The sequence below is a fragment of the Hypomesus nipponensis genome, chromosome 25, assembly GCF_054491055.1.
Source record: "Hypomesus nipponensis isolate SF chromosome 25, ASM5449105v1, whole genome shotgun sequence".
In the NCBI taxonomy this organism is placed as follows: Eukaryota; Metazoa; Chordata; class Actinopteri; order Osmeriformes; family Osmeridae; genus Hypomesus; species Hypomesus nipponensis.
The window spans coordinates 8,078,469-8,091,771 of NC_140385.1; the positions used below are offsets into that span (position 1 = coordinate 8,078,469).

At 47.4% G+C, this 13,303-nt stretch overlaps 1 protein-coding gene across 1 annotated transcript; it reads right to left on the reverse strand.

The window, feature by feature from the left end:
* Window positions 1–11,283: 11,283 nt before the first annotated feature.
* sstr1b (somatostatin receptor 1b) lies at window positions 11,284–12,455 on the reverse strand. The gene has a single exon (XM_084691415.1). The coding sequence runs from the start codon at window positions 12,453–12,455 to the stop codon at window positions 11,349–11,351; it is 1,107 nt and encodes a 368-aa protein (XP_084547541.1). The 3' UTR covers window positions 11,284–11,348.
* Window positions 12,456–13,303: the final 848 nt, after the last annotated feature.

Here is a 13,303-nt window from a genome sequence, read left to right on the forward strand (position 1 = left end):
AGACAGAACATGAGAAATCTGGCTCTCGAAAGGTTGTAACATTTATCAAACGTAATTACTGTGTGGACATCTCTCACCATGAAAAGTCTATGTCTGATATCGACATCACATGCCATATCTCTTCAGCCAAGTTTTTATGACATGGCAAAAACCCTCCAAAAGTCTAGGATTCCCCTAACAATGCTGTCGTGGTTACCACTGAGTGCTATTGTGATCCTCGGTTAGCATTAGTGTTAGCATGGTAGCTCTCAACATCAAGAGGGGTGAAGAAGCTCATTGTTCTATAGCGTCTGTTTTCTATTGCATGAAAGTCTTCCCTGGCGCCCCTCCACCCCAACCCAAAGCCTCAGAGATCCCCTTTTACACGACTATTAACAAAACGGCCTGCCTTTTCCCTTGTTTATGTGAGAGTGGAAAGACAACAACAGCTTATCCCTCCATTCTTCTGTTATCACACTGAGGGGGAAGGAATCATGCACAATGTGAATTTATCTATTTTCACAAGTGCTGGAGCAGATGTTCAGGTCATGGTGTTCTGGGAATGGGGGTGCTTCTTTGATCTGTCGGTTTGGGTTTTGTCATGGTCTGTGTTCTAACCCACCCACCGTCCCACCGACCCCCCCCCCCCCCCCCCCCCATCAAATATACTCTCATACACACACACACATACACACACACACACACACACACACACACACACACACACACACACACACACACACGCACACACACACACACACTCCTGGGGCCCCGATGACGGCACCGCTCGAAGGTGGTAATGGTCCAAATATCTCCGGTTACACACCAGTAATCCAGTGTGAATGTCCCGTGTATCAACATAATGTGATCTGCTCCTGTAGGAAACAAAGATGGCAAATCATATTTTGGAAAATGAAACGTATGAAAACGTGATATTTCTGGGGCGCAGCCTCTCTTACGACTCACTTTCTGTTTCTTTATATGCAAACCTTGGCTGATGAAGAGTGACACGAATATAAAATGACTTTTTTTTCTTCTTAACGTCCCTCTAATATGAAAGCTTTCTGCCGAGGCTTTGAAGCCCGTCGTCTCTCTACTCTGAGTGCAAAAAAGCTGCTTTTGCTTCTGATGGAAGTCAGGGAGAGAACTGACAGCACTCAGCAGTCCTGAAGGAGAGGAGGACCAAACATCTTCCATTAAATCCCCTCTTTGGGTTAGAGTGGGACGTATTACACTGCATTGAATCCATGTTTCTTGACTGTTCTGTGGGCTGCACTTGTGTGTTAGGCTTTCAGCCTATTTGTTGCTCATTATTGCTCCTTAAGGCAGACTGTTCTCCCTGCTGTTCTCAACCCCTAAGGGAAGAGACTAAGGCAGACACTTGAGGTGATCTTGTGGTTGAGAGGCCCGGTGGCCTTGGGGAGGTACTGGTAGTCCAGATTCTCGGTGACGTCTACCATACTGCTGCAGCGAGAACAGTATTCGAAACTAGAAATGTTAAGAGTGCCGATGGAGATGTGCAGTAAGTTGTGGTTTTATGTCTCCTACATAACTGTGGCTTGCCTTGTCCCAAGTACGTAATTGAAGAGAACGACTTTGTTATTCTGTCTGATAAATAACACACTTTGACTTTGATGAAACCCTTTGTAGATACAGTATGTGCGGATTGTTGACATCACATCTTGGTCCTCTCATTCCGCTTTTAGCTTTTTGCCAAACCACACACACACACACGCACACCTCCTTAACGTTCCCTTAGCCGTGTAAACTGGAGAAAAACACAATATTGATGTTCCCACAGCTGTCACTTATTGACCTCAACTGAAGTGAGTCAATACATCCAGACACCACAGTCCTTTGTGGCAGGCTGCAGCCCAGTCGTTTCTCATTGACAGCCTCAGAGCTGAGCACTGTCTAAACGTTAACGACTACTTTTTGCTCATGAACTGCTGTAGTCCAGTATGTGTTCATCTAGATCCCCTTTAATCCTGCTCGGATCCTTTGACCGACTGAAAGAAGAGGTTGTTGAGGAAGGGGGGGGGGGGGGAGGGGGGGGGGAGGGGAGGAGAGGAAGGGGGAGGGGAGAGGAGAGGAAGGGGGGGGGGCTTCTTCACCCCTAACCCACCATTCAGATAACACTGGAGCTCAGAGGATCTTTCCAGCTTAACATTTCAAAGGGAGATGCTTCGAAGGAGTAGTGTTAGTAACACCAGGATGTGTGTGTTTGTCTGTGTGAGGGTGTGGGGGTGTCTGTCTGTCTGTGTGTGTCTGTGTGTGAGTCTGTGTGTGTGTGACTGTGTGCGGTGGTCCAAAACCTGATCTGAGGATCACAGGCTTTACATAATAACACGTACCCAACCAGCTTTACACATTTTCTAAGTACATGCAAGGGAATCTAATGTATTGGTAGTGTAGGAAATTATAATATCCTTGGTGAATTATTCCACTTCAGTGGTACTGTTGGTCAGGAAAGCTGATAGCAATGTGCCGGCCATAATTGAAAAGCAAATTATTCAAGATGGTGAGTCATTTATTTTCATTGGAACACAAAGTTATAGTTCAGAACAGTGTATACAAATTATTAAAAAAGTGAATGTGTTGAAATAAATCTTGGGTCAAACTGCAAAGAAGTTTGTCGTAACAAAACTCAATGCCAAAGAACCACCATTTATTTCTGTGTCTTTTGTTCATTGAGGCAATCTTACTAACTCAAAAAGGCAGAGATTGTAAAATCTGAAATATATTTGTAATGCAAATAAACACAGAAGGTTGGAAATGTTTTTGACAGACATTCAGATTAGAAAAGTGGTGAGTGTGTGTGTGTGTGTGTAAAACTGGACCGGTCACCGGTGTGTGTGCTCTGGTATGTCTGGCCAGATATAGTTGGCTGGAATACTGAGAGGCCAGAGCAGCAGTCAATCCTCCAGTTCACTGACAGCAATGAGAGAGGAGTCCATGACCTGCTGCAGGGATCTGGAGGAGAGGGGCTGGGGGGAGGGGGTAGGTGGTGGTGGTGGGGGTGTGGGAGGTGATATTAGAACCAGATGTCTACGGCTTGTAGCCAACCAGCCTCCTGTGTCCAGGCCAGCCTGGCCAGCATCACTCGCTTTCCAACCGGGGACGACAGTGACAGAGGGTTCTCAGGAGAGAAAGGGGCTGACGATTTGGACATTGGCTGAATCAAGTATTCTCTGTGTCGGCCTGTCTCGGTCTAGCTCATCTGAAGGATGATAGGCTGACGTCTGCCAGAAATGGAGAAATCAGTGATGCTGCTGAAATTATACATATTAAACATTGTCCTGTGTCATTTTGAGAAGTCGTCAAAACAGACAATGTCCCGTGCTCAGTTGATCAAAACAAAGATCATTCATGCTTGTCTTTATCTTTAACCACAGAAGTCCTTTTTCAGTCACTTTGGATGTTGTCTTACTGCTGCCAAGTCGACTCCATGTCTACGAATGCTAGACCACTCAGTGGTCCCTGTGCTCCTTGCACTTTTTCTATTGATTACACATTGATGAAAAACGTTGTCTTTGAGTGCTTGCACAGTACACAAAGACACTTCCTTAACTCTCCGTTCACACACACACACACACAAACACACACCCCCCGTATCTCTCTCTGTTTCTCTCACTTTCTCCGTCATATCTATTTTCCTCTCTTCTTCTCTCTCTGACTTGCTGTCTGCCAGCCCCGTGGCCACTCGTGCAGCCGTATGCCCAGAGGGATGCCCTGAGGCCACCCTGGTCTCCTCGGCTGAGACCATGTGCCAACTGCCTTCCCCTCAGAACCCCGCCTCCCTCCACTCCATCAGTCGCTCCTGTTTGTGAAATCTCGACTGTTTCAAAGGCTGGAAACGCCCTGCAAAGCAAACCTATGCATTATATTAGCTAGTCATTGATGCAGTTAAAACTCAGTGAAGCATAGAAAGATAATTACCAGAGTGCAAGTGAAAACTGTTCAAGAGAATTCTGTCGAGACAATACCCAATGCCCCCCCATGTGCCCCCCCAACCCCCCCAAACTACACCATCTGAAAACTAAATGTTCCATTCATAGTCTGCTCAAAACATATTTTCTTCCTAAACAGATCAAACTAAACTTCTCATGAGGAGAGAAAACCAATAGAAAACCCTGTTTGAAAGCACAAAGAGCCTTTGAAGTCCCAGGAACTTTAAACTTGACAAGTAAGACAAATCTTATACTGCTGGCAAAGGTGAGGTGTGTGTACGTGTGTGTGCCTGTGTGTGTGTGCTGGCAAAGGTGTGTAAAAGTGTGAGTGTACAGTGTGTGTGTGTGTGTGTGTGCACATGCATGAGTGTGCGTGTGTGTAACCTAAAACAACCATGCACCATTTTTCTCAATGACTTCTACATGACTTCCTGGGGTCAAGCAGGTCAGCGCTTGACTGCTATCTGTTTTATAACAGGCCATCTGTCTTCATTTAGATGCGGACTGAGAAACGGGAAAACCAGCAGCGTGTGTGTGTGTGGGGGGGGGGGTTCTCTCCATAAGAAACAGTGTACATTGCAGTCATGATCAATTGTTTATTTACTATTACTGTGCTTGTACAAGGTGGAAAAGGCTTTGCATTGGCAGGACATCAACTTCAATTGACTTCACTCAGTAAATAGATAAGACAAGATTAGCCACAGTTGATAGCAATACAGCCAAAGTGAGATTCAATCCCATGCCAGTTAGGATGGCTGCAAGCTTGGAATTGCATATGGATCTGGATATCTCATCTCTGGATAGCGTTTTACGGTCCCACGTGAAGCTCTGACTGCAGAAAATTGCTGTGCATGTATGGAATTCACTTAAGCGTTCTGTTATTCAGTGTTCCGGCACACGTCCAACGCCATTCCATCACAAACACGAGGAAGAGGTATTGGAGCTAGACCCACGTCCACAGGAGTGGGGAGTGTTTGGATCCTTTCTCAGCATCGCTTGTATAGTTCCGTAGAGTTGAGTAGAGATGTCAGTTGTGGGGCTTTAACAACCGACACCTAGTGTGGGTCCTTGGCTTAACAAAAGATCTGTTCCAACTAGGTCAACTGATTTGTATGAACTCTATGTCGTGATGCACCAAGTTGTGGATGGAGTCTCGTTAGGTTCTTTGTATTAACTATTGATTCATTACAGTAGGTGTGCTTCTTTCTCCGAGTGCAGTTTCTGGCTGAACCACAGTTTGTTAACCCAACTCTTTTCGGCATTTCTTTTGTCACCAGCCTACCCAGTTAAAATCTTTAATCTTTAGTGTGCTGCGGAAGTCGACTCCGAGACAATACCAGTAACAGGTGGAGATCTCACACGAAAACACCAGCATGTCCTTCCTGTGGGTGTCACTAACAAAAATGAACCAACCATTAGATTGTTTCGCCTCCAAATGCCCCGGAAATAGCTGGCTTTAAATCTTGTTTAGCCTTCAGCGCGAGGGGACAGGTTTGTGAATGGGAACACTTGGGATTTCTACCTGTTTTGCTCATTTCCCTTAAACTGCTTCCTGGAAAGAAGCACCCGGGCACTATGGTGTCGTCTTGACGCCCTACTGGAGGTAGATCCAGATGTGGGGGGGGCTGAGACTAATGAAATCACTTAAAACAGCATTCCTCCAGAGCCGCCCCTTTCCTGAGGTACTGTCTTGGACGACCTGACCTCCATGCCCCCACAGGTGAGGCCACCGCTGGGGGTGCCGTGGAGGGATGTCTGGAGGGGCTGCGTCCAGCACATTTCAAAGTGTTTGGTTTAACACCGGGAGTGTTCATTTGAATCATTTTCACACTCTCATGAGACACCTAGATACCGATAAACACTCCTGGTGTTGGATTCACACTTCAATTGCTCTGTGCCAGTGTTTCTGGTTGTCTGGGTGCTTTGGGTCAAGATCGGCGGGGGTGAGTGGTTGCCGGGGGTATTCTGTCCATATGGTCAACTGATTTGACTTCATTTTGTAAAGTGTGTGTGTGTGTGGAGGGGGCAATCCTTCACCAGTACATAAATAATGCATGTCCTGTTAAGGACCTAGCAACCCTTCCTGGGGAATCTCAAACAGGACCCTTGCTTTTTCTTGTAAACAAATAACGAGTACTGTCCAGACTGTCGTTCCCCAAGGCCAGCCTCCAGTGGCCATGCTGCATCTGAACTGCTGTCGAGTGCACACCAAACGCCTCCCCAAAACTTTGTCAAACTGTAAACTTTTCAAGGGGTCGAAAACGGTCGATGGACCATCTCGCCTCTGAGCTCCCCTCCTTGTGCCTGTCCGGAGGGGAAGATGTTTATGTATCGACACAATCCTCTTCTCCTCACTGTTTCAGACCAGGGGACTGGGGGCTTGATTGAGTCACTTTGAACAACATAATAAACAAGGTTCCTACCACCCAAAACAGCAATTAGTAAAGCAGAAAGGCAATTAAAGGAACCCTGATTAAATATGAATAAAGTCCTGCCTCTATGGTTGGGTGGTTACTGAATGTAATTAAAACTACACTTCCTCCATCAAGCAATAGATCCACTTATAACACGTCATGTTTTTGGCATTCAAGTGGTGTTTTAGCAAACTGCGGACATCAGAAACACTGACCTATAAAACCAGAGGTTTTATTTGGTTCAATGTTTTTGATGTTTCAGTTGGAGGAAAACATGTATTTTGATGCATGAATGCATGTGCATCCACACACACATACATACATGGATGAACACACAAACGCAAATCTACACCCATGCAGAAATCCATATTGACACTCAGGTATGAATAAGAATCAATACCTGACAAAACAGATGAGAAGTGAAAGGTCAAGTATTCCCCACAATGCTTGACCTCGCTCTTAATCAGAGACAGATGATCACAGTCTGAACATTTGCTTTCATCTTCAACCATCATGCAATGATGCGATGATTGAATGTAGTGTTTTCTAGATTGGGAGAGCTGTTGTGTCAGAGGACCCTGACCAGATAACATCACAACATTTCGAGCTGATCCACAGAGCTTTCATTGTCCCTGGTGAAAATAGCATGCTTTCTCACAAGAACAATGTTGTGTGGGTGGTTTGTTGTTTCTCCGACTGGCTTGCTTGAGCTGTACAGGGAGGCGTAGGAGGAGAGGGTAGTGCTGGGGATGAGGAGGAGAAGGGGGGGGTGGGGATGAGGAGAGGGGGGGGTGGGGATGAGGAGGAGAGGGGGGGTGGGGATGAGGAGGAAAGGGGGGGTGGGGATGAGGAGGAGAGGGGGGGGTGGGGATGAGGAGAGGGGGGGGTGGGGATGAGGAGGAGAGGGGGGGTGGGGATGAGGAGGAGAGGGGGGGTGGGGATGAGGAGGAGAGGGGGGGTGGGGATGAGGAGGAGAAGGGGGGGGTGGGGATGAGGAGAGGGGGGGTGGGGATGAGGAGGAGAGGGGGGGTGGGGATGAGGGGGAGAGGGGGGGGTGGGGATGAGGAGGAGAGGGGGGGTGGGGATGAGGAGGAGAGGGGGGGTGGGGATGAGGAGGAGAGGGGGGGGTGGGATGAGTAGGAGAGGGGGGGTGGGGATGAGTAGGAGAGGGGGGGTGGGGATGAGGGGGAGAGGGGGGGGTGGGATGAGTAGGAGAGGGGGGGTGGGATGAGGAGGAGAGGGGGGGGTGGGGATGAGGAGGAGAGGGGGGGTGGGGATGAGGAGGAGAGGGGGGGGTGGGATGAGGAGGAGAGGGGGGGTGGGGATGAGGAGGAGAGGGGGGGTGGGGATGAGGGGGAGAGGGGGGGGTGGGATGAGTAGGAGAGGGGGGGTGGGATGAGGAGGAGAGGGGGGGTGGGGATGAGGGGGAGAGGGAGGGGTGGGGATGAGGAGGAGAGGGGGAGGTGGGGATGAGAGGGTGGTGGTGGGGAATGTCGATGGGATCGACATTCAAACAAGCCCTGCGGGGGACGCCCAGTCGAAGATGACTGCTGCTCGCTAACAAGCTAGTGAAGCAAACACACAAAGGACTTGTCAATTAGTGACTCACATCACATTCTATTTTCCTGTGAAAACTGAAACGTTGACTTAGAATGTCATTTCTTTCTCTCCACTGTAGCCTTTTAAATTCATACTTCTCCAATTAGATTGTCCATGGGGATCAATGAAATTGCAGCATTTACAGTAGATACAATAGGGGATATTTGCAGACCATACATTTGCTGACTGTGGAGGTTGGATGTTAATGTGTTCCTCTCAGGGATCTTAATTGGCCTCCAGTATAATGGCCCCACAACCTCCCTACAGCTCTTCATGCTGCGCAGAAACTACAGGATGGTTGGCTGGATAACCAATTCAGGTAGACCATCCCTCCTCAGTGATGACATATATCGACACCCAAACCAGTTTCCCTGTGTGTGTGTGTGTGTGTGTGTGTGTGGGGGGGGGTCTGTCGCTCCTTTCTCTTCCCCCCCCCTTCCTCCATCTCCTCCTCTCCTCTTTCTCCTCGTTCTCATCACGTTGTTGCACATTTTGAGAAGTCCATTTAATTTCGTAAAAAATTCGATAGTATTTCTCTCTTATCTTCTCTCGCACCATTTCTTCAAATTCCCCACCCTCACCTTTCAAATTCTGTTAGCTTTTTTTCTTTCTCTGTCTATTGAGGAGATTGTTGCGTCGACTTGGATTCCACGCATTCCGTACTGGTCTGCTATCTCCCTCAATACCACCTCAAATACAGTGGCAGAGGCTCGACCTTTGACCCGTTTTTGAACACAAGCTTTGAGCCCTCAATTCTGCACTGCTACAGGAGCTACACTGCATGATTTAAGCTTTTGATTTGTTTTTGACGTATAAAGGTCACTGTAATGTATTTACCCAACATCTAACAGAAAATGTGTTTTAGAAATGCAACAGTTATTCATTGGACCGGGTTGGAAGCCATGTGAAATAATCTACCCCACAACAGTGCTGGTTGCTGGGAGCCTGTATGGTTTTAGTCATGGTACAGTGAATATGTTACAAGAGAAGTAAAGGCAAGTTTAATCAGTCTGTAAACACATCACATCTTCCTGCGCACAGGCCTGATGAACGTTCTGTTCTGATCTTCCCTGTTGTCTTTCAAGTAGCGTAGCTGAAAGCTTTTAGCCTTTTTAAAAAAAAATATTTTGATGATTGTAAACCATGTTTTGGTGGGTAAGGCATTGGAAGGTAAACAGACCATTACCTTCCATACTGAGTTTGATTTTTAAAGAGGTTTTTTAAGTCAGGGTCACATGGAGTGTATTTTTCAGTTCCATCAAAACAATTTTTTTAATGAACATAATCTCATAATTCCTAATATAAAATAATAAAAAAGAACCCACAACCAAATAAAAGACACGCGTTCTTGTGAACATGCTACATAGCCTACATGTCTTTCCTTTTGTCATGTACATAGAAACACTTCAAACATGACATGTGCTTTTGATTTGCGTTTCCCTGCTGGTGGCAATTTGTTCCTCTCCTTGTTGTAATTCACTTTTTATCACAGCCAGCCTGTAATATAGATGTGTAGTTCCCATAAACTAGCACACGAGGCCCGCACCCAGAGTGATGTGTGATCTGTACATTAAACAGTCACCATACACAACGTGACACATTCACAGCATAGCCTGTGAGTGTGACAGTGTTTGTTATAGACTGTCATGTACCGCGATGGCTTGGTCATTCCAAGCCTTGAGTTATGCTTATGATGCATGTGTTAGGACAAATACAAGCTCGAGTTTTCAGCGCTAGTATCGTATGGAATTCATGCAACTGACACGTGGGAACTTTATTCAGAGTCCATCCAAAGAAAGCTTCTTCTCTAAAGATTAATTGTATCACACGCTAAACAAATCGAGGATTTTAAATAAGAAGATGTGGACGTGCCAGTATAAAGTCTGTATTTAAGAGGTAGTGGGGGAATAATGGAAGCAAAACTCACTCACTGATTGAATGAGAGTAGCTTAGGTAACGTGCCAATGTTTCCTATTGGTCCAGGTGGTTTGCAACCGGGGGTGGGGGAGGGGGTTACCTTATAACGGAGAGATGTTCTCGTTCTGTTATCTCTGCCTCCCTGAGTGGAAGCAGAGATTGTAGTTTGGATGGTGGTGTTGTAGTGACCCCGTGCAGGATTGATTGTACCTGTCTGAGATGAAATGTCGGATATCTTTTCTCAAGGCATCCAAATAACAGCAGCTATAGCGACCCCACTTTAACCTCTGGAGGGAAGCCACATTTCCAGCGTGCTCATGAGCTAAATAGGAGTTTGCGCCTCAGGCTACTTCACTGGTGTTGCGGATACGCCTTCGTAACTTTCAGCTCCACACAGTACATGCAGTGTCCGACAGTAGAAATGTTAATTTGTTGCTCTTCATGGACATTATCCGTAGGTCAGTCTGTCAGGGGAATTTTCCACTTCACCAAACCCAAATGGAAAATAGATCGCACCTCTTCTCAAGGGTAATTGTAGAACTTTCATATTTTTGAGTACTAGACCATCTGTTTGATATTCTTTTTGAACAAAATCACACTTTGAAATGGGAGTGTTTATTTCAGATTCATATTTACAGTATCTTCCTCAGATTTGAAAATAGTATATATCTTTTTTTGATAAACAAAAGATAAACACAGAATTCAACATTCAGTCATTAAGCATTAAGTGGATGTAGAGCCAACCCAAGGAATTGTGGGATTTGAACTCTGTTGATTGGTCAGATTTAATTATGTTGTGGTCCATGTACCAACATCACAAATAATTGGTGGGGTTCATTGTTCAGTGTCAGGCTTTGTAACCCTCTAAAAGACTTACAAACACAAATAAACAGCTCACAAATAAACAACCAACAGATATATAATATATACATACATACAGTAAATACATAAACAATCAGCATTGAAAAATAACATGTAAACTTCGTGAGTGCACAGACATTATTCACTTTAACAGTTTGATTCCAACTCCACATCATCAATGTCATTAAATTACTTTTCCTCCTGCCATGAAAAATGTAAATCTGTCAAACTTTTATCACATTGGAATGTTGTGTGTAGATTGTCTTTACCTACACTCTGTGGTGTTTACCAGAAAATAAAACTCTATATCCAGTTTACAATTGGCAAACAATTATTTGTCAAGCAAACTCTTATTTTTTTTTACATAAAGCGCTGGTTCACTTCAAAGAATCGCTGTGTCAAGTCCAGGAATTGTGTGCAGTGGCGGGGGTTTGCTGTAGCATCCCACCAGGTCAGCATACCTTTGTGTTAAACGATATGTATCTCCCTAGCTAGCTGTGTGTAGATCTTCCCCCATGGTCTCCTGCTCACAGTGTAGTCAGTATCATGTCCAGCCCCTGACCCGCTACCCCACAGAGGATCTTTACAAACCGTCGCTAACCCCTCCCATCACCAATGTCTCAGGCCGTCACAATGTTGTGGTCCTCGAGGTGCAGGTCCCATTCCTGAACACCATGTCCGAGGCCAGACATTCCTTAGGGAAGTCCGGAGGTCGGCAGGTGGCCTGTTTCTTGAGCGCCACGGCGCAGTAGTCCACCTGCTCCCCGTCCAGGCCCGACTCCAGCCAACGGAAACACACGATCCGCTGGAAGGAGCGCCGGAAGTTGTCGGACACAAAGCCGTAGAGGATGGGATTGGCGCCGCTGTTGGCGTAGCTGAGGATGACAAACAGCTGGGTGACCATGGGGTCCGGCGGTCGGTGGAAGACGCTGACCAGCTGGACGATGTAGAAGGGCATCCAGCAGAGCACGAACACGGCCACCACCAGGAGCACCATCCGCGTGATCTTCTTCTCCGACCGCCGCCTCTGCAGCCACCCGGCCTTGAGCCCCACGGCCCGCATGCGCGCCACCATCAGGCAGTAGCACAGACAGATGGCCCCCACGGGGAGGAGGAAGCCCAGCAGGAAGGTGTACACCACGAACGCCTCGGACCACGCCGCCTCGGGCCACAGGAAGTTGCAGTCCACGCCGCCGTCCTGCGCCGGCACCGTGTCGGCGAAGATGATGATGGGGAGGATGACGAGGAGGGAGAAGCCCCACACGCACACGTTGACCACTTTGGCCACGGTGGGCCGGCGGTAGCGTGCGGCCTTGATGGGGTGGACGACGGCCACGTAGCGGTCCACGCTCAGCACGGTCAGGCAGAAGATGGAGGTGAACATGTTGATGCCGTCCACGCTCAGGACCAGACGGCACATCAGCGAGCCGAACGGCCAGTGGCGGACGGCGGCCGACGTGGCCAGGAAGGGCACGCTCAGCATGAAGAGCTCGTCGGCGATGGCCAGGTTGAGGATGTAGATGTTGGTGGCCGTCTTCATCTTGGCGTACTTCAGGATGACGTAGATGACCATGGCGTTGCCCGTGAGGCCCACACAGCAGACCAGCGCGTAAATGGACGGGATGATGATCTTGCTGGCGTCCGTCTCCTGCTCGTAGTCCTCGTAGTCCATGCTGGAGTTGGGGGCAAACCCTGTAGGAAAGCCAGGGTAGTCGTGGGTCCCGTTGAACTCCATGTCTGCTGGGACACCAGGACCTTGAGCTTCGAGCTGTCTCGGATGGTTAGCGTGAAAATGTCAATGTTATGGGTTCGACAGCTCCGATTCCATGGGTTTCTGTTTGACTCCTTTTCGTAAGTAGGTCACGAGTACCAGAAATATTCTCTTTCTTGGTTCTAGGTGGGGCTGAGGGGTAGAGAGGGGCAGATTGGAATGAGTGTGTTATTGTCTCGTGCAACTGTCCATATGTGACATGGAGAAGGTTAACCTAAACTCAATTAGAGGGTCTGCTTCTCTCTCCTCTCATGTTTCCTTGTTTCTTATGTTCTCATTAGAAATCCCCAGCCTTCGGTTGCTCTCAGACAAGGGCACTGAAGCAATTTGTGTCCGGGGGCAAAGGCACTCTAATTTGTGGAATTCTTGGCAGCGAATCACGTAACATTCTTCATTCATTCACAAATAAACGGCTGTCTCATTAGTCCATCTGCTGCCAGTGGATCCATATGGGGCAAGGTCTTTCAGCATCACTCAGATCCACGGCACAGGATAAACATTCCTTCAACAGATTGGGATGTTATGTTTCAAAGAGCTTAAGCCGGTACTTGATTCGACTATTTAGCTGAATAGCATCACTCTTCAGGCTAAACGTGTGGTGGATGCTGCAGCCTAGCCACTCAATGTGTTTACTGTGGGGTGTGGGTTCTCACGGGTGGTCAGTCAGCGATGACACTGCTGAAAGAACGTGGAGATCACGGGGCTTTAGGTTTGAGCTTCTCCCTTGGGCGGTTTCACAGTCACGTTTTCTTTGAGTCAAGTCCAAGAGCCCTGTTAGGAAAAAAAAAACACAAAGAGCCATCACTGCCTTG